The sequence below is a fragment of the Metschnikowia bicuspidata genome (genome assembly GCF_001664035.1).
Source record: "Metschnikowia bicuspidata var. bicuspidata NRRL YB-4993 chromosome Unknown METBIscaffold_2, whole genome shotgun sequence".
NCBI lineage: Eukaryota > Fungi > Ascomycota > Pichiomycetes > Serinales > Metschnikowiaceae > Metschnikowia > Metschnikowia bicuspidata.
The window spans coordinates 2,022,349-2,048,146 of record NW_017387732.1 but is presented as its reverse complement, the minus strand read 5'-3'; the positions used below and the strand labels follow the sequence as shown (position 1 = coordinate 2,048,146).

The following is a 25,798-nucleotide window of genomic DNA, read 5'->3' as shown; positions in this document are numbered from 1 at the left end:
ACAATTGAGATATCGGAGGCGACATGACGTACTAACGTGTGGAAATAACCCTTTATTAAGGGTAAAACAAAACCAAATTAGTTCTGACTGATCATCTAAAAAGATCTTTGGAGGGAAATCTCTACCCTTATACTCATCACGCTATTCGGTTTCCAGGTATGTGATACGACCCTGAACGCCTCCTTTTGTCACATTAACATTAGGTTTGAGAGTCTAGTTCTCACATTAAGGGAATATCCCGTCCAGGATACTGCATCCGGTGCGAAGCCATCTCTATGGTGCAGCTAATATAAAGGACCTCCAGGTTTTCTCCTTTGTTGGTTTGTCCTATCTAGACCAGCATATCTACCTTTAATCGTTCCTAGATCACATGAATGAATCTACTACCGAAGAGGACTCTTTCTGAGACCCTCTTCAGGACCAGTACTGCTATGCTTCTCATAATGACATAGAAGTCGGGTCTAATCCTATCCTTTCTTCAGCGGACCTCACAACTAGTTATGTCCTTACTTCCAAACCTTCTGTGTATAATAGGTTGAGTCCATATACACAGAGAAGGACCGTCCACGGCATTGTCACTGGTACACAAACTGCGTGCAGTTTCACCCCTTGCCTAGAGAAAAATTTTGCTCCAACAGTATAACATTCATCTTCATCAAGTCAAAGAGACCATGAGTAATCCTGACGAAGTATGTAGCTTTATACTCTCTATTCGCCATGCACGTTTTGAGCTGAAACTAACCTTTCCCTTAGATCAGAAACAAGAGATCGGCACGGGTTGCGCAGTCATCTGCCAACTCACCTTCCTCAGGGCCTTCGGCCTCCCCGAAACAACCAAAATTGGATTCTCAGCAACAACAGGCGCCTGCTAAGGTATCGAAACCGTCACCACTGGGATCTTCGGAAAAAATGGTTCCTACCACTGGAAAAGTCGATGTGAAAGCCACAGAGCTGACCCAAGCATCCTCTAATAAAGTCTCCCCAGAAATAGCCATGGACAAGTGGTTGAGAACTGAGGTTCTCAGTATGTTTGGAGTTGGCTTTGATAATGGTGCCAACAATTTCAGGTCATTGGGCATGTCGGAGGTCGTAGATCCCACATGTGCTGAAGCGATTTTCGTGGAAATCCTCACAGTACTAGGCACACCTAACGCCCAGTTGCCTTATTTGTACTTGTTCGAAGTGTACAATAAGGCGTTTGCGCTGCGCAGAACGCTCCTGAAAAAGTCAGCTGACTACGAGACGAAACTCGGGTTTTTGACTGCTGTCTCTTCATACTGTGCCGCGTATGGCCTCATCTGTTTCCAAGTGCCTAAGATGATTCTCGGCAACAATGTGCCCGACACTGTCTCAGCTCTTATTTCAAGGCAAGACTTGCACACGCTTTTGGCGGATATAATAGTCAAAGCGGTCAAAGAAGATGCGGTGTTGGACGTCACAAACGCCATTTTCCCGGAGTTGAATGAGCTCCTTTGCGACATCAACATACACTATCCCGAGTACACGCAATGCCTCACGCTCTGGGAGACATTAGTATCTATGAAACCCGTATGTGCCAGCTTCTCACAGATCGACTCGTTCAGCCCAGCAGATGCCACTAGTGGCTTTGATTTCGAGCGCGGGGCCCTGCTTGGCTCCTTGTTAAAGTTGTCTCATCTAAACTTTGATGTGGGCCTCTGGTACTATACGAGAGGTCCGAAAATCGCACACTTGACCATCCAAAATGAGTATAAAGCCTTGGCTGAGCGTTTGTGGTTCATCATAGACAAGCTCATTCGAGGCTCGCCCCAGACGAGACAGGCAATCATGAAGTGGTTTGCTGATTTGGCGAATGTCTCACACTCGAGGATCAGATCTTATGCAGACACCACGAACTTGATCAGTGACGGCTTCATGTTCAACATATCCTACATGTTGGTCCGATTGAGTTTAACTTTTCTCAATTTCCCTACGTACTCGAAGCTTGACAAAATCGACCCTTACTTTTTCGGAGGCAAGAACAAATTATTGGACGTCAAAGAGATGCCCCGGGTATATGCCTCATCTACGGAAGCCGGAGAGTTTTATAAAGATGCCATGGACGAGGAATCCAATTTCATTTCAGACTGCTTTTACCTCACACTCACCTATCTTCAGTACGGCATCGGTAGCGTGATCTCTACCTGCAACAAATTGAAACCCGAACATCGCTCGTACACACAACAGGTGAAACTCAAATACAGACCGAGTCGAGCCAACCATGGCGCTATTAGTTACTATACCGAATTTTACCCATGGATTATTGTGGCGTTTTTTCGAATAGAGGACTCAATTTGGAAATTTTTGATTTTGTGGTTGGCTCGGCACAGTTCTTTTTGATAACCATCGACCCCGAAAACAAGCATCCCTCACCAAAGATCTTTATCCCAACTTTTCAAGTCGAGAAGACGAACCAACTTGACGACAACGAGTTTTTGAAAAGCCAATCGCCAGTTCCGTGGAAGTTCATGCCAGAGTCTTGTTTGGAAGGTGTAATAAGCTATTGCGCCTTCGTTTCTCGGTTTGATATGAACCCCTTGACGAAGAACGACGAAAAGCTCTCGATTGTTGCGGAGTTTTTTGTAGCCTTGTTGCGCTGTCCTGAGTTGATCGGAAACCCACACTTAAAAGGATCGATTGTCGAAATGATATTCCATGGTACCATTCGCTCTGAATTTGGTGAGCCGGGGTACTTGTCCAATCTTTTTTATAACAACACAGTTGTGAAGAACAATATCCTATACTCACTCTTGGACATCTACGTTATCATTGAGAAGACAGCCTCTTCTCAGTTCTACGGCAAATTTAACAGCAGAATCTACATTTCCAAGATCATCGAAGAGCTTTGGGAGGATTCATTCTACAAAAAGCAATTGAGCGACTACGCCAAGAACAAAATTGAGTTTTTCATTCGTTTCATAGCACGGATGTTGAACGACACGACATACTTATTTGACGAGGCCTTCAATGAGTTTAGCAATATTCACAAACTTCAGGTCAAGATGAGGAAACGAAGGTCTGATTGCGAAAGTGACGAGGAGGTATTTGGGACCAGGAGAGAACTTTGGAATGAGTTGCAGTCTGCAGAGAAGAATGTCAAGTCTTATATGGGACTCGCAAACCAGACTATGACGCTTTTCAAGTTGTTCACGGAGCAGGTACCCGAAGGGTTTACAATACCCGAGCTTGTTGACCGTTTGGCAGGCATGTTGAATTACAATTTGAGCTTGATGGTGAGCCCCAAGCGTTTCAAACTCAAAGTGAAGTCGCCTGAGAACTACGAGTTCCATCCGAGAAGATTCTTTCCGATATTTGCCATATCTATTGCAATTTGAGTAGACAAGCTGAATTTGTACAGGCAGTGGCTAAGGACGGGAGATCGTTTGACGTCCGTTTATTTGGCAGAGCAAAAAAGATTTTGTTGAAGAGGACAGGGGCTACACGAGGGAGGATTCACCGGTTTTATACCTTGGGCGCGGCTGCTGAGAAAGAGAGACTCTCGATCGAGAGACAAGATGAGGAAATGGGCGAGATTCCTGATGAGTTCCTTGACCCGCTCATGTATACGCTCATGGAAGACCCAGTGATTCTTCCAGGCTCGAGGATTACCATGGACCGATCGACCATCAAGGCGCATTTTCTGTGTGACTCAATGGACCCGTTCAACAGGATGCCGGCGGACGCTAGAAGATGTGATTGACGACGTGGAAATGAAGCAGAAGATTCACGATTTCAAGCTCGGAAAAAGAAATGTGTGAGGCCCGTGGTGTCATGGCGAGGGATGTATTGGCCACAGGCAAGCAGCTCTACGGAAGAAAGGCGAAACAAAAGAGGGAGTTGGATAGCTATATTAATACCATGATATCATGTAAGTTTCAGCCTTGAGGGCGTAGACCTTCTTTGGGAAGGCGACTTGTTGCTTTCTGACCTTGACGGTCACTCTAGCAGCATCCTCTTTGGACAAGGCCCTTTTCAAAGCTCTGGTCTTCTTGGCTTTCAAGTCCTTTGGGAGCGATTTCTTACCAGCGTACAATCCTCTGACGCTTTGTCTTTGGTTGACGTTGATGACAGTCAAATTCTGGCGATGTTTCTTTTGACAACGGTGATTTGTGGGCCAGCCTTGGTGACCTTTTGGACCTTCAAAGAGGCCAACTCTTGCTTCAACTCAAGCAATTGTTGGTTCAATTGTTCCTCGGACTTGGATCTCAACTCAGGAACTTTAACGACAGCCTATGTTTGTTAGTATTCGAGGCGGGTGTTTTTCTCGCATCTACGTCTGATCAGTTTTGGTCACGTTGTCCGAACTAGGAAGGAAGGGCATGAATATGGCAAATAATGGGCTCTGGGTACGGGTATTTCTGTTCACAAACCAGAATAGCACAAAATATGCTTCGAAGACGTGGTCTTTCGACGCTATCTTGTGTGTTCTATATCCGAGCAATATTGGAGCCTGGCATTTATTGCAAAGACTCAACGCATACACAGAAGGGCTATTAAGCATTTGTATGAAAATATATATAAACTTTTAGAAATCATACGGTTCATTGGAAATGTGCATAATAAGTGGATCAACAATATTCGCGTGTGTGATTTAAAGATGTTTTTGTACAAGGGCAACAACAGACCACATATTCTAATTTATAGCCTCAGTCGCTTAATTTGAAATCTGAAGAAAGTACAATTTAAGATCTGAAGACTGTATATTTCAAGATCTGAAGCATGTATAATTTAAGATTTGACGAGTGTATAATTTATGACCTGAAAATCCTCAGAAGCCTGGTAGCATGGCCTGGCCTGTGTTGATTACTAAGTGAGCTCGATAACACTGGCTTGTTTCAAATTCTAATTGAAGAAGTATGCTTCAGCGATTTTGCATCATGGCTTCCCAATGCGGCAACTCCTATAGTGAGATGCGCGCAGCCTATATACAAAATTAGTATACACCTCCATAGGTCTTGTTGCACCCGTTTTATCCCGACATTCTCGTTCCATTCTTATTTCAGCGCTACACTAAAAATAATTTAGACGGATCTTGACTCGTTTTGCCTCATAATAATCGCGATGAAAGTGGTCTTCTTTTTTCTTTTCCTCGCGTATATTCTAAGGACACACGCGTTTTCGGCGCAAGAAGAACTAGCGGTCCGGGCCCTCCATTCGCCGGACTTCATAGTCCCTGTAGAAAACTCAAACTTGACATTGCTATCGCAGCCCCAAAGAGGCCATTTCACTCTTATACTAATAACATCCACAAGCGAGCAGCATGGATGTGAAAGCTGCCATGCCATACGGAAAGTGCTTGGAAAAGTAGCCCAGGCATGGACCGCAGATTACTTGCATCTGGGGTACCTCTACTTTGCTGAAATCGATCTCGTGGACCGAGGAAACTCAGAAGTTTTCAATTTCCTCGGTTTGAAAACCGTGCCCCAGCTTTGGCTTGTACCGCCACTGAGCGTTGCATCCAAACATACGCTGCAGAGGCAACCGAAAATCGACGAATACGGGCTTGAGTATTTTGACAACTTCGATATTTTGCTAGAACCACATGCTGAGTTCAAGCTTCCGGAGGCAGCTTTTGATGACCAAGTCTTTGCGATGGCCGACTGGTTGGCAAAGGCTGTTCAAAAACGTATCACTATCAGACAGGAAAACGCATCCACGAAGTTCATAGCGACGTTTCTCGCGACGTTCTTGGGGATCTTAATCATCAAAAAACGTGGCCCGTCGCTCATAACGCAAACGGTGTCCAAGAAGAGAATCTACAAGTTGGCTTTCTTTGCATTCATCCTCGTGCTTCTTGGAGGGTTCCTGTTTTCCCTCATGTTGAAAGTGCCCTTCATTGCCAAGAATGATAACAATGAGCCCATATATATTAGCGGCGGCACGCTGTGGCAATTTGGTGTCGAGATGGTCTTGGTGGGTGGGACTTATGGTCTTTTAGGTGCCACGCTCATTATGCTCGTATACCTAGGATCATACGAGATAGGCGAAACAAGCATGATCCAGAGCGAGTCTCAGCATGGGCTTCTAGTGCTTTTTGTCGCTGGAATGCTCTACTTTCTTTACAGCGTCTTGACAAGCATGTACTTGCGCAAGGACGAGTGGTACCCCTACTATTTTGCAAGGCTCTTCTAGGCTATTTTGGGCGTATTCTTGCTGAGTTTTAAGAGAAGCATACGGAGACTGTGTGTCCTACAGCATAAGGCTCCTAGAAAATAGTGCCGTGAGTATATTGGGATAAGCCATTTCAATTAGACCAGGCTTGATCGTCATGGGCCAGAACCCACTTTATTGCATATATTTGAACTCTTGGTGAAAGGGTGGCAAAGGAATGTGTGACATGTACATCAAAAGTGGAATGGGCTGGCTCACACAAGGGATTAGAAAGAGTAACGAGTATGGATAGCAATGCCTGTTTGGCGATATCCATCACCACGAAAACCTCGGATCCAGGATCAGATAAAAGGTAATTTATACTTTTGAAACTTCGAAATTTTAATCAGGTTTGTGCTGGTGGGAAAAATGGTTAAAACTACGCCAAGCCCTCTTGCGGCAATTGGACAACTGCCCAATACTGCTAGATAGGCACTCATAGGCAATGACTTTCGATTCTCATCAAACAAGGGCGCCTCGAGTGAACCACGAAATCTTGTACCCACGCTATCTGGCCATGTCGAAACCCACTCAATTTTTTTAGAAACAAAAGTCATAAAAGCATAACCAAGAAACGGACAACCTTTTCAAGCAATGGCTCTGGGTACTGAATTTCGAGGGCCAGGTTTAGGAACGCGCGACGCGTGGAAGAGAAAAAAAACGCCTATAATTTATTCAAGTAAGACCGACGTCTCCATCCCATGCCATGGCACAAGTGAAGCGGAAACATGATCTGAAGACAACAGCCTCCGCTAAAAAGGCGAAACTGATTACAGACTTTTTCCCTTCCATTCAAAACAAGCACATACCAAAAGTATTGGCGCGAGAAAAAGGTGCAATTGCCGCAAAAGCTGAGCCAAAAATTGAAGCATTACCCGATGGACTACCTGGGGCAGTGGAGGCAAAAAATGTATTTGGAATTGGAGGCGATATTTGCGATCAAGCTGAAGTTGTCCAACAGGCCACAAGCTTTTCTGGTGAATCTTCCGTCATTGTCAAAATAGACGAGAAGAACGACACAGCTGGACATGTCGATGGCCCTGGCTTCTCTGACCCCTTGACCAGATCAGACGCGGAATATGTTAACTTTTGTTCCAGGCACAACTTTGACAAAAATGAATGGATTGCTGGGCTCACGGCAGAGGAGCGTGGTCTTCTCCAGCTTGAAATCGAACACTTACACGTGACGTGGCTAGCCCTTTTACACAAGGAACTCATCAAACCATACTTCATTTGCTTGAAGCAGTTTCTTCATTCCCAGAAAGGGAAGACTATCTTTCCGCCACCAAAAGACATATACTCCTGGTCTCATTATACGCCGCTTCCTGAAGTGAAGTGTCTAGTCTTAGGGCAGGACCCGTATCACAATTTCAACCAGGCCCACGGGTTGGCGTTTCTGGTTTTGGAGCCTACGCGTCCACCCCCATCACTCCTTAATATTTACAAGGCGCTAAAACTCGACTTTCCCGATTTCGTGGCCCCGGACTACAAGAAGCTCTTAAAGGAGGGCAAGCCAGGTGGTGGAAATTTGACGAAATGGGCTAAGAGGGGAGTGCTCATGTTGAATGCTTGTCTTACTGTGGAGGCTCACAAAGCAAACAGTCATGCCAACCGCGGCTGGGAGCAGTTTACAGAAAAAGTGATCGAGACGGCGATCACCTACGCAAGAGAGAATAAGAAGCAGGGCCTTGTCATCATGGCCTGGGGGACCCCCGCCCAAAAACGGGTGGCCAAATTTTCTCTACAGTTGTCCAAAAAAGAGGTGCCGTTCTTGGTTTTGAAATCGGTGCATCCATCCCCCTTGTCTGCTAGCCGGGGTTTTTTCGATCTGCATGTATTCGAAAAATGCAACCGCTGGTTGAAGGAACAAGGAAGAGAGCCAATAAACTGGGGGTTGGTTGAGATGAACAACGTTTGTTAATGACTTGGGATGATACTGGACACGGAGGATGGCTATGTAAAATGAGAACAGTTTTTTTCTGCTGCAATGCTTCGATTTCTACCTTGCCTGTTTATTCCCATGTATGAATTTACTATATGAATTTATTATAATTCTCATTAGTACCATGTCTGGACTTTGACCATAGCTGCTACTCCTCGCTCACTACAATTTCTGAGATATTTTCGTACCCTGGATATCACCGTGACCGGATGTCAACCATGACCAGTTTAGGACAATTTTTTGCCATGGCCGTATCCCATTTATCATCTTTGTTTAGTTACTGACATTCCCCATCCATTGAAGTTCCCAATTTCTGAGAAGCAGAGAGATGTACAATACAGATACTCATAAGTCCTCGACCAAAAGCAAGAAGCGCAAAGTCCAATTCTGCCACAGCGTCCCGGTCAACTATGCCTTGGCGTCAGTCAGCAAAAATACTCATGAAAAGCATTATATTTGAAGGAAAATGGTTGACGCCGTGTGAATTAAATAGACTCGTCATTCTTTGATTTCTTTAAACACTGCCACAAGAGACATCAAGGTCATTTTTGCAACGAGGTTTTTAACAAAAACGGCACAGGTACTCCTCGCAGCCATCTCTAGAACAACGGTGAAAGAGGCACATGTCGGCGAAAGGAGGTCAAATTTTCCAAACCCATGAAACCCTTTGGCTCGACAATATTTTGGTGAATGATAATCTCGAGCTGCGTCGCCCCCACAATCTCAGAGGTATACTCGAAGACATGGCGAGTCGTCAAGTTTGGTACCTTGAACTCTCCCCAACATCGAGTTGAGGCGGATACTACAGGTGTCTGGTGATTGCCATGGTGACAAAACGTGAACAAATGTGCCAAGAGGACCACCTGACCGTGGTAAACAGAACGAGATGGGCCGCAGAACACTAGCCATATATAGGAGTTGAAAGGATGCGTGTAATGTTTCATGGATTTGTTTGTGTGATCGGAAGAAAGTTCCAAACTGGATCATACATCGTCGTTTTCTATCACCATGTTCTGTCTCGGCTCGTTCACCAGTGTGAGTTATTACGAGTTCGTATGCGTCACCCTGCCCCATGCATTACTACCTATATCGCCATGACCACCAGATACCTTTGGATTTGTTAGCATTCACGGCGTTCTACCAGATAAAGCCCCAATCTATCCATGGGCATCTTTCATTCGGACCCACTTATCATCAAGCCCGTCTACTACCATCTCCTACCATGGCCCATTTCCTACCATGGCCCATCTCCTACCACCCATGTACAATGGCCTGTTCATCAGTATATCAAAATGACCAAAAATTGCCATGTCCTGTGTATCCCCTCGGAAAGCATTTGCAGCCACTACCTTCCTCCATCCACATGCCAGTGTCTACTTTGTCCCATTCATCGTGCGCTTCTCGATGCGCCTCAAACCAGCCGCACCCATAGAGGCAGTAATACAGCATGACCAAAGACCAAACAAAAATAATACAGCATGACCAAAGACCAAACAAAAAAAAAGCAAAGTCGCAAAAAGGGCCCGGGCGTCCACAGCATGGACATGCTCAAACAGCCATACAGACAAAAATAAAAAAGAAAAAAAACAACAACAAAACAAACAAACAAACCCAGGCCATCCCGTATATGGCCCCAGCCTCCGGCCGCACCATCGGGCCCCATGCGCTCCAGAAGCCGGTCGCACTGCTCGCGCATTATGTCCCCGAAACCCAGCATGCCTCCAACTCCTAGCTCTTCTTCTGGGAAAAAAAAAAAACACACACCCTGCCCACCAGCACCGGCCAGTCTCTCGCTCGCACTCTGGCGTCATCTCGGCAAGCACGGGACCCCGCCGAAAAACACGGCCCACCAAAGCAAAACCACAGCAAAGCCTGCACACCATGCCCCGAAAACCCACCGCTCCAGGCGCTTCTGCCAGTGGCACAAACACAGCGCCTGCGCCGGCAAACCCCCGCATTGAACTGCCCGCGGACCGGATCAACAGGTACCTCCTCAACTGCGACCCCAAGGCGGCCCGCGACAACGACGTGGACGACTCCACGGTGCGCTTCAAGTACCTCCTCGGACTCACGGACTTGTTCCGCCATTTCATCGACATCAACATGTCCAAGGACGCGCGGTTCCGGCAGTTGATCCGGCAGATCGACGGGCAGACCAACTTCGTGGCGGCGAAGAAAAAGGCGCCGCGCGGGCGGCGCAAGACCGAGAAGGAGGAGGACGCAGAGCTCTTGGACGGCGAGCAGCACATGGGCGACGCGGACCAGCAGCGCACGGTGCTCACGGCGTCGCCCGGCTTCATCCAGGGCGGCGAGCTCCGCGAGTACCAGGTGCAGGGCTTGAACTGGCTCATTTCGTTGCACGAGAACAGGCTCTCCGGGATCTTGGCGGACGAAATGGGCCTCGGCAAGACGCTCCAGACCATCGCGTTCCTCGGCTACTTGCGGCACGTGCGGCACGTGGACGGCCCGTTCATCGTGGTGGTGCCCAAGAGCACGCTCAACAACTGGATGCGCGAGTTCCAGAAATGGACGCCCGAGGTGGACGTGGTGGTGCTCCAGGGCGACAAGGACGCGCGGGCCGACGTGATCCGCACGCGGCTCCTCACCGCGCGGTTCGACGTGCTTGTCACGTCGTTCGAAATGGTCATCCGCGAGAAGGCGCAGCTCAAGAAGTTGCGCTGGCAGTACATCGTGGTGGACGAGGCGCACCGCATCAAGAACGAGGCGTCGGCGCTCTCGCAGATCATCCGGCTCTTCTACTCCAAGAACCGGCTCTTGATCACGGGCACGCCGTTGCAGAACAACTTGCACGAGCTCTGGGCGTTGTTGAACTTCTTGCTCCCGGACGTGTTTGGCGACGCGGACGTGTTTGACCAGTGGTTTGACGGCCAGGCGCAGGGCGGCCAGGACCAGGAGCAGGTGGTGCAGCAGCTCCACAAGGTGCTCAGCCCGTTCCTCTTGCGCCGCGTCAAGGCCGACGTCGAGACCAGCTTGCTCCCCAAGATCGAGACCAACGTGTACATCGGCATGTCGGACATGCAGCTCGCGTGGTACCGCAAGCTCTTGGCCAAGGACATCGACGCGGTCAACGGCGCGGTGGGCCGGCGCGAGGGCAAGACGCGCTTGTTGAACATCGTCATGCAGTTGCGCAAGTGCTGCAACCACCCGTACCTATTCGACGGCGCCGAGCCGGGCCCGCCGTTCACCACGGACGAGCACTTGGTGGCCAACGCGGGCAAGATGATCATCCTCGACAAGATGCTCCGCAAGTTCAAGGCCCAGGGCTCGCGCGTGTTGATCTTCTCGCAGATGTCGCGCTTGCTCGACATCTTGGAGGACTACTGCTTCTTGCGCGACTACGAGTACTGCCGCATCGACGGCTCCACGTCGCACGAGGACCGCATTGCGGCCATCGACGACTACAACGACCCGCACTCGTCCAAGTTCATCTTCTTGCTCACCACGCGGGCCGGCGGCTTGGGCATCAACTTGACCTCCGCGGACATCGTCATCTTGTACGACCTGGACTGGAACCCGCAGGCCGACTTGCAGGCCATGGACCGCGCCCATCGCATCGGCCAGAAGAAGCAGGTGCAGGTGTTTCGCTTCGTCACCGAGAACGCCATTGAGGAGAAGGTGCTCGACCGCGCCGCGCAGAAGTTGCGCTTGGACCAGTTGGTCATCCAGCAGGGCCGCCAGGCCACCTCCAGCATCGGCAACTCCAACTCCGACTTGTTGGGCATGATCCAGCACGGCGCCAAGGCCGTGTTCGAGGCCGCCAACACCTCGTCCATGTTCGACGACGACATCGACGCCATCCTCGCCAAGGGCCGCGAAAAGACCGCCAAGCTCAACGCCAAGTTCAACAAGCTCGGCCTCGACGACTTGCAGAACTTCACCTCCGACAACTCCGTGTACGAGTGGAATGGCCAGAACTTTGCCAAGAAGGACAATGCGTCCTTGGGACTCACCTGGATCCACCCCGCCAAGAGAGAGCGCAAGGAGCAGACATATTCTGTCGACAACTACTACAAAGACATGTTGAAGGCGCCCATCTCCCACGCGAAAGCCACGCCGCCGGTCAAGGTCAAGCAGCCCAAGATCTATCACCCGCAGGACCATCAGTTCTTCGCCAAGGACTTGGTCGAGCTCTTGAAACGAGAGCAGCTCGCCTACAAAAAGGCTGTGGGCTATGCCTACTCTCTTGACGACTTTGGAGACAGCGATGAGGACTTTTTGAACTCTTCCGACGAGCGAGACGATGTGCCCCGTGATATTCGGCTCAGAGAAGAACAAGAGAAGATCGAAAGTGCCCAGCCCTTGACAGAGGACGAGCTTGAGTTGAAGGAGAAGCTCTTGCTGGAGAGCTTTGCTTCGTGGTCAAGACGTGATTTCACCAACTTCATCCACGCCTTGGCCAAGCACGGCAGGAACGCCTATGACGAGGTTGCTGAGGCACTCGGGAGAGATGTGCAAGAGGTCGAAAGATACACCAAAAAGTTTTGGGAGCTGAACCATGAGATCGAAGGTCATGAAAAGTACGTGGCTCAGATCGAGGCCAGTGAGCGCAAGGCTGCTAAACTCCACAATCAACAAAAGTTGTTGGCCGTCAAGATCGAGGAGCTGGAAGACCCCCTTGAAGACCTCAAGATCCAGTACCCTCCTAACAACTCCAAAAGAGTGTTCTCAAAACTCGAAGATCGATTCATATTATGTTGTGTCTACAAATATGGATTATTCGCTGATCGATTGGGCGAAAAAATCAAGCAGGAAATTTTGCAGAGCGAGTTATTTAAATTCGATTGGTACATCACCTCTAGAACGCCACAGGAAATCAGTCGACGCATCAGTACATTGTTGCTCTCGCTTGCTCGGGAAAGTGAGGGGCCTGGTGGTCGAAAGAGAGGGAAAGCTTTGAACAGCAGCCTTCAGACAGGCTCCATCGAGCCAAGCACCAAAGAAAACTCGCCACTTCCTGGCGCCGGCTCCCAAAATGAGATGTTAGAGACAGAAGAAGGTATTCCTGAAAGGAAAAAGTTAAAAACCGAGTAAACGCTTTTCTTTCATTCGGCTTGTATTTCGTTCGTCCATCAAATGTTTCTTAGCTACAGTCTTTCCCAGGTCAAGTGAATAATTATTAAAGCTTACATACAATATCTGTCAACGAATCCACATCTCGCTCTTGCCATCGCTCAAACACAACCACTTAAAGCACATTACAAGTATTCTTTTAATATCTCTGATTTGACGGTGGAAATGTAGTATGGAACCTTGTTCGCTGTCCAGCTCACAGAACAGTAGTCACTCATTTCAAAACGCTCGACCTGGAGATAGTCAAAAATGCTCTTCTCACCACTGGATTTGTACCTCGGCTGAATAAAGTTTTTCAAGCTGATGATTTTCGATCCCGGCTTCATTCCGTAAAGAAGCTTACCCACTTCATCATTCAACGCAAATTCAAACAAGTAGTTGTTCACAAGAACAACGTCAGATTCGATACACTCTTTTCGAACCTTCTCATTCTTCACAAAACTTTGATCTAAGGCAAAAGAAAGGTTCATTGCTTTCAACCCAAAAAGAAGAATCTGCTTCCTCATAAAGATTTCTTGCTCCCGAGCGAGACGAGAGGCGTGATCCATTATTTCACATCCACCACTCTTCTCTGCCCCAAACTCAAGAGCAGCTTGCAAAGTAGTATTCCCTACTCCACAACCTAGGTCGTAGAATTTTTTGTCAGGCTTGTAATTAATCTTGGTCAAAACTTCACTGACAAATGAAGGAAGAAGCTCACCATACACCTCGGCAGAGAACGCCTTGTAAGACCTGAGCTTCCTTGAGCTTGGAGAAACGATTCTGGTATATGCCCTCATGAGCAATTGGTGAGAGCAATACCTTGAAATATCGGTCTTGTTGGCAAGCAGATCGATAAAAGCTACTGAATATGCCATGGGCCGCATATGTCGATACCGCGAAACAAATACTTCTGGTAAATGGCTTTGGTGACCACCAATAACCGGCAGCTTAAGAGTTAAGCTCATTTTCCTTTGAAACATATTAGCTGGTGACTGATTGCCATTCTTGCGAGCTTTTTCGCCTGCATGAAGAACCTCTGTGTAGAAAGTTTGAATTTTCGATTCTTTTATGTCATGACAAAATGCATAAGACTTTGGGAGGTACACTCGTAAGCTTCCGTTTATGTCAATCTTTGGGTCAATTTCAATCGGATATGGGGAAAGCTCCAACATCAATGCGTTCCATTTGTCAATGATATACATGAATTTCAGAAAGTCATTGCCATCAACGGCCAGTATCATGCTTTGGCAAAAATCATCATAAATTATATTCTTCAATTTTGGAGAATACGAAAAGAACAATCCATAGTGAATTTGAAAGACCTTGATGATCTCTCGAATAGGATCAAGTTGGTTGCTTTTCGGTTCAGCCAAGATGTATTGTTCAGTGTGCTGCGGATAAAGAAGATAGCGAATGTGTATAATGTTTCTTGGGTTTATTGTCATTTCACCTGCCGCGTTTTGGATCTGGAAAGGTGGAAAAGTATCGGGGAGAGACTTGTAGCAATTATCATGCTCTCTGATGATATTAGCAGCCAAAGTATTATTGATGGGAACCAGCTTTCCGGGCTGAAGAATTTCCAGGACATCAGAACTGAATTCGATGCGCGAAGGAAAAAGTATTCGAGATGAAATAGCTTCGTTGAATAAGACCCGGTTCTCGAAAGTCACTGACGTGTCATGATTGATATCAGTCGGATCATATGGGCTTATCTCTTCGAGGTCTGAAGGGTTCTCAGTTTCCATGACGTTCTTAAACTTCTCCATCGATTCCTTTTCCGCTTCGCTATCTTCAGTCATGGGGGTTTCAGACATAAGCCTGTCTGGTTTACACTTGCTTTTGTTTTTCTTTTGCTCCATGAGTTGCTTCTGTGCCGTTTTCAACTTCTGCCTGTCTTTGAACTCCGGCACCAAATGCATGACGGGAGTACGTTTCCTTTTCTCGCCTGTCAGAACAGTATGGCCATCCCCACAAATACTTTGGAACCATTCTGCCTCCTCAACAAGCTTTTCAATTTTGCCCTTCTCGCCACTTCGGGATTTTGTTTTGGAACGGGTTCGTATAGGAGGTGCTTTGTGCTGTAATTTTTTTCGTTCTTTCTCTTCAAGGTTTCTCCTTCTGGTCTCTTTCCGTTTCAATGTAATCAATTCGTTGGTTCGAATTTTTTCCTGTGTTTCGGGGCCATTCACGGGCTTCTTTTGTTCCTTCGCCTTGAGGGCCTTTTCCCGTAGGTCGCTGAATTCCACGTCGGTCCTTGTCAGTCTTCTACGGCTCCCCCGTGCAGAATCCTCCGCCATTGATGAGTACCATTGTGCTTCATAAATGAGTCGTTCGAGATGGCTGGAGAATTTCTTTTGCCTCGAGTGCACAGACTCCAATTCTGTTCTCTTTTGCAGAATTTCGCGCCAAGAGCGGAATAGAAGCTCCGATTGGCATTGTTTATCGGTCAATTCACCCTGCAAGCTCAAGCGCAAGATCTCGTTTTCGGGTTTGGTGAAGGGAATGGATTCGCTTCCGCCGCGGTCTTCGATCGTGGTTTGTATGTCCTTGATGAGCTTCGACAAGGACTCGTTGTGGGCAGCCTCTTTGATGCCAGTATCAGTCAAGTCAGATCTGATGATCAGGTCTATTATCTTCTCGTACTCGGTGTTCTTCGGCTCTACCTTCAGTATGTTGAACTTGTTCTTCAAGGTCAAGGCCTTCTGGCGCACGACGCCGATACGCCTGAACGGAAGGTTGGTCTTCAAATCCTCGGGGCCAAGCCCCTTTCGGAGGCCATCGCAGATGGAGTCGACCTCAGCACGCGTGAATCGCATTCTATGTGGGAAGTTGGACGCGACCAACGTTCGGAGCTCTTCCAGAGAGTATCCGGGGAGAAAAGGAGAGATTTCGGTGTAGGTGAGCATCTGGTTCTGGGCCGCAAGCTCAAACGCACAGATGATCGGGCACGCGAGTCCGTTGCGCTTGGCGCCGTAGATCTCCTCCAAGTGCATAATCCGGGCGTGGATGGACTTCCGGTCACGAGCAAAACACTCTTCTTCGAGCATGGCGAAGTTGATGGGCTCGGCCCGGTGCCATTCCAGCACAACCAACTGGAGTTCCGGCCACGTGAGCTCCTCCGGAATGGGCATGTTTTCGACCGCGGCGCAGATTTCTGCCCACGTGCGGTCAGGGAACGCAGCAGCCACGGCCGTTTTACGAAAGTCCGTCTTGGTCATTGGCGTGAGCCGGGCAATGAGCGCATTACGTTCCGTATCCAAGACTGGCGACACGGTGCCAGCACTGCGAGGTGTGATGAGGCCGTCCTCCAGAAGTCTTTCCTCGGACATCGTCTCCTTTTTAACGCGGGTCTTCCTCGGGGTTTTTTGTGGGGCCAAAGACATACGTCTCAACGGGGGTGTGATTTGTGAACGTGATTCGTGGGCGTGATTCGTGGGCGTGATTTATGGAGGGGGTGAGTCGTGGAGCGGGGGGGTTGTTGTTGTTTTTCTGCTCGGGACCAAGTGTTTCTCGCTGGTCTTTTCAATTGTTTCCGATTTCCGTTGTGTAATCTACCCCGAAAAAAGGAAAAGCCGTCTGCCATAAAATAGGTGAACAACGTGCCCATGCGAGGCAACAGGTCAGAGATGTTTCCGGATCGCGGGTCCTGGGGTGACCTCACTTTCGCACACCCGGGTGCCCTGCGCGTTATTTTTCTCACGAAGCTGGCGAAAAAAAAAAAGAACAAAGGAAAAAACCCGAAAAGCCCCAGGCCCGGCGGGTAAAAGAACAAGGCCAGAAAGCCGGTCAAGGAAATTTGGTCGGACGCAGCAAGGCATTCGGGAAATTTGAGGGCGTGGATTCTTTGCTCTCGTCAATCTGTGGTCGTCAAGGATTTTGCTTCCGGCAGGGGTCGTGTGGTCCCCTTGTAGAATTATTATTGCAATATACGCTGGGAATTTGAGTTTTTGTGCGGCGTGGCTCAGTTCACGAAACCGGCGTGTTGTACCAAAAGGTGAAGTAAAATGACGGCGGATGGGGGCGCGAGCGAAACAGCGACAAGAACGAAGTAGAAACGACGTGCACGGCTGTCAATGGCACTGGCCATCATGGGCAAGGCGATGAAGAAAACAGGCGCACATTCTGTTTGTTCTAGCCAAGCTGCAACGCGTACTAAACAGTTGGGTGCGAAACGGCGAGCAGGAATGACCCAATACTTGTTCCCTGCTTTTCGCTCTCACGTTGCACCCTCAGCCCAGTGCTCCGATGATTGTCAGAGCTTGCTAGCTCGAATCCCACTAAGACGGAACTTCAAGTCCTTCAATGGCTTGGTTTCCGGTCTCCACTCGTCAAACAGCGCGTAGAGCTCGCTGACTTCCTCCACTGCTGTCTTGTGCCCTTTACCATGTGCTGTTCTTTGAGACTCGCCAGCTCCCCAATTTTTCTGGATATTGAAGATGAGTCCTCTTAAACACCAGGGCAAGATGAACGGGTTCGTGCCTATCTTGCCTACATTGTATTCCCTCACAAAAACTCGGTTCGTGTAGGGCACGTCCACGTGCGAGTCGTAAGCACCGGGCTTCTCGGTCGAGTCTGCTTGATGGGGTATGACCAAATCGTCTGTGTCGAGCATGAACTTGACTCCCAAGTCGTACACTTTTCCGTCGTTGTAAATCTTCGAATGACCCCCTCCAGTGAGCGGTCCCGCTAAGATTGAGCTGATTTCCTTGATGACGTTGTTATCAAAATACCCCATGTTTTGCAACTGGCAGCAGATCGAGATCAACGTCTTGATGAAGGCTGGCGTCTTTGCCGAGCTATCTATGTAGCATGCCCGGTAGATGTTGGGATGGTAGACATGGGATGCCAATGCGGAGTAGAGCGGAACCAACTGGTCGTTGATCGATCCAACAAGACAGATCTTGACGTTCGTGCTGACGATTGTCTGCATGGCGTCTTTATAAGCAAGCGACTGGGGGCTGTCAAACTTCGTGAGCTCGAAAAGTTCAATCATGGACTCGTGTTCAATGGCCGAGTAAGCCTTCATGAAAAGAGACTTGTCGGTGCCGTAGAACGGCCCGTTGTTGACGCCCGCCATGCCAAGCACCCCGATGCGCATGTAGCTTGCGTGCTTGAGTATGCCCATTTTGATGAGCCGGGCAAGCAAGATGATGGACACCACGCATCCTTGCGAGTGCGCTGCTATAAAGACAAAATCGGCCTCGTTCAACTCGTCTTCCCATTTGGTAAGGATCTGCAAGAAAAACTCCACCCGGTCAAAAATCTTGCCCTCCTTCTCCAAAGCTATTTTCTGTATGCTCACGTCTCGGTTGTCCTTGTCGCCCATCATATCATTCTCCACAAGGTATCTAATCACAGCCTTTTCTGCCTCGTTGGCAAACTTGGACGAGGTGCCTTTGGGCGCCCCAATTAAAGGGCGGATCATTCTGGTCGGGAAGAACCCATGCACACCAATGATCAAGATTTTACTTATCTTGCGAAGCGGTCCGAATTTGCGGGGCAAAATGCTGGCCGCGTATTTGGGACCAACGGGCTTGCTGTCGTTAATCAGTAGATTTCCGTCGTCATCGTTGGTGATGGTAACAGGATTTTCACCTTCGGCGTCCCCATCAAGTTGAGTCTTTCGCCTTTTGGTGCTGGTCGCCTGCAGATCCTGCTGCGGGCCCGTGAAGTACTTGCTATGGTTCGGTAGGCACGCTCGTTTGTGAGACGGGAGACGAGACAAGGACTTTCCGTAGAGCTGGTATGTTTGTTCTTGCAGAAAGCGGAGCTCGCCTCCCAGATCAGATTCAGAGTCGCCAGTTGAGCTGGAGCTGCCCCCACTATGCGGGCGGGTCTTGTGGCTTGTTGGCAACGTGAGCCCCAAGCGAGACGAGATGCTACTCAAATACCATTTCCAGTGTCGAATGTCAAAAGCGTGTGCGGCACTAAACCCGGTGCCTCCATGAAGGTGCAGGGACGTGGACGCATGGCCCGTGTGCTGCTGCAACCTGAGGCATGTTTGCCAGTCAGGCACTAGCACGTTTTCCGTGAGGTTTTCGTTTTTGTGAGTGTTGATTCGGCTGAACTCTTTGGCACTATGGTGCGGCTTGTACAATACTGCATCTTCGGTCTTAGGCACGCCTTCTTGCAGACCCTGGCCCGGGGGCAGTTTTGGGGCCGCTTCTTTCGCAGGTTCTGGTTTAGTTTCCGCGTCCTTCCATGAAGACATCGCCGGAGTCAGTCGGAAAATTGTGTTGGTGATTCTGCTGTGTGCCGGAGGATCCTTTTTTCCGGTTGTACCCTCGGTCAGTGTCCAGAACCCCCACAGCTTCGTGCGGCTGTGTGCTCCCGATCCCGAGTCGTTGGCTACTTGTTCCGTAGTTTCCACGAGCGAGCCATTGGTGTCCGAGCGCTCTTTATCCGAGCCAGCCAGCTGGGTGGGCTGAATTTGGATTTTGGCGGTCATATCCCCGTATTTTTGAGAGTCATTTGCCACTTCCTTAACGCCATTGGATGCATCGTTTCCGGCTGCAGCCTCGCTGCTCAGTTCACGTGTCGACTCACGTGAGTTGCTGGAATTCCTACATGCACTGACATCTTCCGGAAGGCTATTAGACCTCGAGCTTTTTGTGTTCCACCCAAGCCAATTGCTAGCCGCATACGAGCTATACGACGCAGTCGACGACTTGTGTTTCAACGTCTTGTCTTGACTCGCTGCGCCTTGTGTTTGTGCAGATCGCGGCGGTTTCGTGGCAGCAGAGTGCTGCAAAACTGAAAATTTGTTCGTGTCCTCGTCAGCTGAAGACAGCGGCGGTTTCACATTTGTTGCAGGCCCCGCCAGCAGCTCAGGGTCTGAAACAGCGCCATCGGACATCAAGAATTGTGGGCTTTTCGTTGGGTTTTGCGCGGGAATCAGCTCGGCTTGCTCATTCCCCACAAGCTCTGGGGCAGAATCTGTAATACTGGCGAAAATCTCGGCAGACTCCGCAGATTCCGGAATGTTGCCTCCCCACGAAAAGAGCCATGATCTTGCTGAACTCAGCGTGGGCATTGTGGCTTGGTGGCGTCCTGTATACAACTCGCTCGACTCTTTGCGTGGCTATCTTTTTAGAGGATAGAGAAACGGGGCAAATCAGAGAGTATGTGGCTCGAGAACACTAGCCAGAAAAGAGACTGGGGTAGATTGTGGCCTCCTCTAACAGTCAGTTCTGTATGCGGGTTTGAGATAAGCCGTTGAGAGTATCTCTGCAGGAAGACGCATCACGACCGAGGTACTTGGTAACAGCGCCAGAAACAATGACGAAGAACATGCTGACCTACTTCCAGGGCTGCGATCTGGGGGCATTCTGCTAATTATATATAAGTGTTCGGAACCTATTGGGTGGGAAAGAGCTGAGACAAACCACTACAACTTCCAGGGAAGACTTGTATTGAAATGTTCCAGCGATATTTTTGCTTGGAGGATTGGCCCACATTCAAAAGAACACCCCAAATTAAATAAAATATTCCATATTTGAACAGATAGACGTGTAATCCTCCCACCCAGTTTCCATCCTTAGCTTCGAGCTGATGCGTCCTCACCAAAAGACAAGTGACTCGATGCATTTATTCTACAAAAACAATTCGTACGTTGATGCTTACATTGTGCCTCAAACAACGCAGTTGCTGTGCGTGCAGACTAAGCCATCTAGTACTTTGACCCAAACAATTTTCTAGGTGCGGGGAGCACAACAACGGCGTTTCTTAAAAATTCATAATATGACTACTATTTTTTTTTTTATTGGTCTTGCACCCAGACAGCGCGCTTTCGGCTAAACCTACCCGTCCAGGCTAATAGAGCAAGTTGCATTGGAAAGTGGTACTTTCGGAAAGATTTGGATTGTTGTGAAATTGAGAATCCAAGCTAGAAATTGACTTTGATCTTCTATTGCAATGGGCTCACACAGCCGGTGTCAATGGGCACAAGCACTAAGTTTTGATCGACGGAAATACTGGGCGTGTTTTGACAGGCCCAATCCGATGCTACCCGCAGTTTTACGCGAGACATGCAGTAATATTTGATGCTAGTAGATGAACTAAATAGTTACAAATGTCTAATCTTTTTTCGCCTGTGATAAAATTGATTACAGCTAGAGCGTTGGTAAAATCGCCGACACATCACCCGTCTCAAAGTGTTCATTAGGGTTCTGTAATTAGTCTCACAGGCCCAGAGAGTGCACCTGTCCAGGTTTGTGATTGTTGACGCCATGTCTTTTTTTCGAAAAAAAAGGAAAACAGAGCCTATATTGTTGGGTGCACTCTGTAGTGAAAATCTCTCAAACGTAGCCAAGAATAACTGGTCAGTACGCTTCAGCCACTGTAGTTCTGATCACTGACTAGCGGATCTGCCTACTTTTTTTTGTTTAGAAACCCAATGCACGGGCATTAGCTGGAGGAATAAAATAAGACAGAAAGTCTGTCTCCCGAAGAAACATAATGGGTTTGGATGAGACTTGCATCTTTCTTTAAATCAAAATGGATAAACCGACAATAAAGACAGCTCTATAAGCTTTTACATTGAGCTTGGCCCAATTAAAATCACCACCATTTCTAGAATCAGTACTGGAAGAAAATGCTGTCGTTGCGAAAACACTGTCAGATTTTGCAAGAGTGTGGCTCGCAGAAACACAGCCAGTAGTTTCCATATCTCTTTGGGATGTTGAAGACATAGTAGATAATCCCCGAAAGTTGCGACTCCGCGAGTTTTGGATCTGAGGGATATCACTGGTTGAAGAGGGATTTATTGGGCTACCGGGAGATTTCCACAAGCTGTGATATTCACTATGATGATTTCCATCGCTCTCATGGTGATGTTGATCATGCTGGTCATGCTGGTCATGCTGGCCAGGAAAAAATGAAGTGCCCAGAATACTGACATAATACCAAGTGTTGTAGTAATCTTCTGGGTGATCTTCTGAGTGATCTTCTGGGTTATCATGAGTGAGGAATGTAGAAGTTGTGCTCAAAATGGAAGAGGATTCAGACGGGTGGCTACCATGGGCAGTTACTGACCCAGCCGCAAGCGCCATAATGGCCCATCGAAGTTGCATCTCGTAACATGCTATTTCGAAAGAAATTCAAAATTTGCCCTTTCAAACAAAGTCGGAGTTAACCTGTCATTGTATTTTTCAAATCACCCCACTTTTCCCCAGATAAGATCCAATAGTCTATTTCTCACTTTGAACCGCGTGCAAATTTCTTCGGCTCGGGCTCTTATATGCATGACTGTCTGCCAATATGGACTATCATACTGTCAGACGTTGGTAGTCTTCTTTTACTATAATTTGGCGGTATATCATTTCAGAAGGCCCCAAATGAATGTCTTTATCGCTGTATATTTTGGTGGCTTTTTGGTATAGAAAACAATAACCAATTTAGTCCTAGAACTGTACATTTCTAATTCCTAAGGTCGGCCTCTGTATATGATCTTGCAAGGTTCAGGATCATGCTTGGGCAAATTACACAAATGACGAGACAGTTTTCTAATGCTGCTTTGGATTTTGAGTATAGCTCATTTTGCTGAGATGTTTTGGAGGATGGAAGGAACGGCTCTTTTTTGGCCTATATTCAACTCAAGTGCAACATTAGCCAAAGCATACATCCAACGAATGTATCGGACAATGTAAAGAGTCGTGCAACGCTTCATTCTTTTCATTAGAACAGAAATACACCCAATCAATGTGTTGTGAAAGGTAGAGAGTCGTACAAAGCTTTTTTCTTCGCATAAGGACAACAATACACCCAATTAATGTACTGGACAAGGTAGAGAGTCGTGCAAAGCTCTCTCTCTTTGCTTGAGAACAAAAGTTTGGTCTTTGCATCTGAACACAGATAATACTATCCCGTCTAGGGCTTCAATTTTCTTTGTTTTCTAACTTAAAAAGAATACTGCAATTTTCTAAAGGCATGTTGATTCAGCAAATCACTCTTTTTCTTCCTCCGTCTCTCTTTCCTTGTATCCAACCAGAAGTTTTCGGTCACTCAAGCTGTAATAGTAGCGGAACATTCACAGTCAAGAGTCGCCAGACATCAGACACCGCAAGTGTTAGTGCAAGTGTCACCAATAATTACTACATCCTAGCAGTTTGATCGTGACCCAAGCACGCAGCATTATTCTCCCCAATTTCCAGCTATCCCATTCAGGTATCTTGGCTTTTCTCGATGACCCAGGAGTTTGAGACTAATAAATTTAGAAGAATCCATTCAACGGGAAACCTTATGGAATACATGTTTATACATGTGCACCCACACATTCTAGTGCCCATGTTCTACTTTAGAGCAAGAAGCTCCCTGTAGCTTTCCATCGTTTCAGGCGAGACTGTGGAGCCGCCGCAGACAATGAAGATCACCACGTCCTCGGGGGCAAGCGCGCCGAACGCTTTCAACAAGTCCTTTCTTTTCGTCGAGACGGCGACGGTCGCACCACAGGCAGGCTCGATCAATTCCCGGAACTTATCGTAGTGTGCGACGGTGGCTTCCACCGCCTCCAAGTCTTCAAGCAACTCCACGGTGGTAGGATGCAAGGAGTAATTGTCAAGCGTGCGTTGTGCAATGTAGGGGGCCGCCAACGACGTGGCAAGCGTGTATATTTTGGAAAGGGTGACGACTTTCCCGGCCTCCACAGCCGATTTGAACGACGGCGTTTGCTTGGTTTCAATCACCAAAACAGGGACTGCCAGCAACGACTGGTTTCGCTGGAGGCCCGAGACAATTCCGTTGTAGAGCCCGCCGCCGCCGCAGCTGCACACAATGCCTTTGACTTTAGAAGCCTCGATTTGCAAGTCCCGAAGCTGGCCGGGAATCTCGTCCACCATTTCTGCGTGTCCATCCCAGAGGTCGTCGTTCTCAAAAGGATGGCAGTATACGGGGGTAACCAGAGGAGGCAAATCGGCAATGATGACCTTGGTGAGGTAAGTATCGGCCTCACCCCAGTGGGCCCCGTGGACCACCACCTCGGCCCGCAAGTCTTTCAACTTATCTATGGCCGTTTGCTTTGAAGTTACGGGCAATGCTACTGTGCACGGAACGCCGTGGAACTCGCTGGCATAAGCAGCGGCCAAGCCAGCATTGCCGCCACTGGAAGAAAACACATGGACATCTCTGCCGAGGGCGCGCGCCTGCTCGATCTTACGCGTGATGACTCTACTCATGCCTCTGAGCTTGAAGCTGCCTGAGGGCTGCTGGTTTTCTTTCTTGTAGAGAAAGCGGCACGGCGCATCTACACTACTGGACACGTCCACAAGCTCAGTGTGAACAGAGGGCAATACCATGGGGGAGAGAAAAGATCTATGAGTGGGGAATACCGTACCTCTGTAGCACGTTTGTATGGCAGTACCTCTGGTTGTATAGCAGTACCTCTGTTTGTATAGCAGTACTCCCTTTGTATAAAAATAGCTCTGTATGGCAGTACCTCTCTTTGTATGGCAGTACCTCTGGTTGTATAGCAGTACTATCTTTGTATGGAAGTACCTCTGGTTGTATAGCAGTACCTCTGGTCGCATAGCAGCTCTGGTTGATTACTGGCAAACCATGGCGCCGCGACCGGCGCGCGGGCACGTGACCGCGCGTTCAGCCCCGTGCTGGCTCTTCGTCTGGAAACAGCGGGCCGGATCCAGTGACCGCTGGTTCCTAAGAACACCCGCCGCGTCCGAAGCTCACATGCCGCCCCGATTCCGCAAGTCGCCTGCGTACCTGCTGGTGCCTGCACACGTGGAAACAGAGGTGCTCGACGCCTATGCGGATGTCTTGACCGCCGCCAATGAGCCGGACCTCGTGTTGCAAAACATGCCAGATTTGCTCCGTAGACTTGACATTCCCGCGTGCTTCACCAGGGACATTTGCCAGTGTGTAGAGTGGTTTTACGCCACGCAGCAGACCACGCTAGCCAGGGCCAGCCTGAAGTGGGCCGTGGCCGAGCAGCTTTTGCAGCACCTCACGATCTCGCTGACCATCCGCGGCCGGTTTGATGTGTCGGATATCGTGGATATCGACAAGCTCGTGAAGTTCTGCAACCGGCTCGTCAAGTTCAGAGACAACCACCTGCGCATATTGCAGAACTGGGCTTTGTTTGTAGACGCTTCGGGAGGGACCGATGGCACCTCGGCCGACCACTGCCTCACGCTCCCCGACTTGGTTAAAATCAAGAGCTCGCTCCAGCTAGACGACATTGGCGACAGCATACTCATCGATATGCTAGGGTGCAGTCGCAGCAGTGTAGATGGCGACTTGTTCAACTACAAGCTCTCGGCAGCGACATTGGAGGTGGGCATCAAGGATTTCGCAGAGGTTTTGGGCTTGCTCGGAGAATACGACTGAGGTGCTGCTTGAGGCGGCTTCCGGGTGCAGCCAGATGATCTGGTTCTGTTTTGGGCCTAACAAGCCCTATGGGGCAGAAATGGACCCGGGTCGTTCCAGCGTCCACTGAGGATGCCAGAGAAAGATGTTTTGAGACAAGCCGACAAATGCACGAATGCTCCGTATGGCTTTTTGTGTGGAAGTGTGGGGCAGAAAATACACTGACCGTCACGCTATATCCAAGAGCATGCGTATATTGCGGTTTGAATTGACGGCTGGCCCGGCCATGCATCTGGCTGT

General features: G+C 48.6%; 9 protein-coding genes across 9 annotated transcripts; 5 read left to right on the top strand and 4 right to left on the bottom strand.

Moving 5' to 3' along the window:
- Positions 1–671: 671 nt before the first annotated feature.
- Positions 672–3,718, top strand: METBIDRAFT_77852 (ubiquitin conjugation factor core domain-containing protein; the record flags this gene model as incomplete). Its single annotated transcript, XM_018858781.1, has 4 exons — positions 672–689; positions 754–2,205; positions 2,253–3,278; positions 3,317–3,718. The coding sequence occupies 4 exons, from the start codon at positions 672–674 to the stop codon at positions 3,716–3,718; spliced, it is 2,898 nt and encodes a 965-aa protein (XP_018712960.1).
- Positions 3,719–4,895: 1,177 nt separating this feature from the next.
- On the top strand, positions 4,896–6,150 carry METBIDRAFT_77851 (dolichyl-diphosphooligosaccharide--protein glycotransferase; the record flags this gene model as incomplete). Its single annotated transcript, XM_018858780.1, has 2 exons — positions 4,896–4,923; positions 5,156–6,150. 2 exons carry the CDS (start codon positions 4,896–4,898, stop codon positions 6,148–6,150), a joined length of 1,023 nt encoding a protein of 340 aa, XP_018712959.1.
- A 1,093-nt stretch (positions 6,151–7,243) lies between these two features.
- Positions 7,244–8,083, top strand: METBIDRAFT_19941 (uracil-DNA glycosylase; the record flags this gene model as incomplete). The annotated part of the gene is made up of 1 exon (XM_018854911.1): positions 7,244–8,083. A coding segment is annotated over one exon (840 nt), but the record flags the coding sequence as incomplete, so codon positions are not given.
- Positions 8,084–9,991: 1,908 nt separating this feature from the next.
- Positions 9,992–13,162, top strand: ISW2 (DNA translocase; the record flags this gene model as incomplete). The annotated part of the gene is made up of 1 exon (XM_018857097.1): positions 9,992–13,162. One exon carries the CDS (start codon positions 9,992–9,994, stop codon positions 13,160–13,162), a length of 3,171 nt encoding a protein of 1,056 aa, XP_018712957.1.
- Positions 13,163–13,326: 164 nt separating this feature from the next.
- Positions 13,327–16,512, bottom strand: DOT1 (histone methyltransferase; the record flags this gene model as incomplete). The annotated part of the gene is made up of 1 exon (XM_018857118.1): positions 13,327–16,512. The coding sequence occupies one exon, from the start codon at positions 16,510–16,512 to the stop codon at positions 13,327–13,329; it is 3,186 nt and encodes a 1,061-aa protein (XP_018712956.1).
- Positions 16,513–17,435: 923 nt separating this feature from the next.
- On the bottom strand, positions 17,436–19,394 carry METBIDRAFT_38897 (uncharacterized protein; the record flags this gene model as incomplete). Its single annotated transcript, XM_018857065.1, has 1 exon — positions 17,436–19,394. One exon carries the CDS (start codon positions 19,392–19,394, stop codon positions 17,436–17,438), a length of 1,959 nt encoding a protein of 652 aa, XP_018712955.1.
- A 2,147-nt stretch (positions 19,395–21,541) lies between these two features.
- Positions 21,542–22,521, bottom strand: METBIDRAFT_153691 (uncharacterized protein). The gene has a single exon (XM_018854593.1). The coding sequence runs from the start codon at positions 22,252–22,254 to the stop codon at positions 21,670–21,672; it is 585 nt and encodes a 194-aa protein (XP_018712954.1). The 5' UTR covers positions 22,255–22,521; the 3' UTR covers positions 21,542–21,669.
- A 519-nt stretch (positions 22,522–23,040) lies between these two features.
- Positions 23,041–24,688, bottom strand: METBIDRAFT_31349 (L-serine/L-threonine ammonia-lyase). Its single transcript, XM_018855834.1, has one exon. It carries the CDS (start codon positions 24,472–24,474, stop codon positions 23,473–23,475), a length of 1,002 nt encoding a protein of 333 aa, XP_018712953.1. The 5' UTR covers positions 24,475–24,688; the 3' UTR covers positions 23,041–23,472.
- Positions 24,689–24,862: 174 nt separating this feature from the next.
- Positions 24,863–25,519, top strand: METBIDRAFT_39917 (uncharacterized protein; the record flags this gene model as incomplete). Its single annotated transcript, XM_018857203.1, has 1 exon — positions 24,863–25,519. One exon carries the CDS (start codon positions 24,863–24,865, stop codon positions 25,517–25,519), a length of 657 nt encoding a protein of 218 aa, XP_018712952.1.
- Between the last annotated feature and the right edge of the window lie 279 nt (positions 25,520–25,798).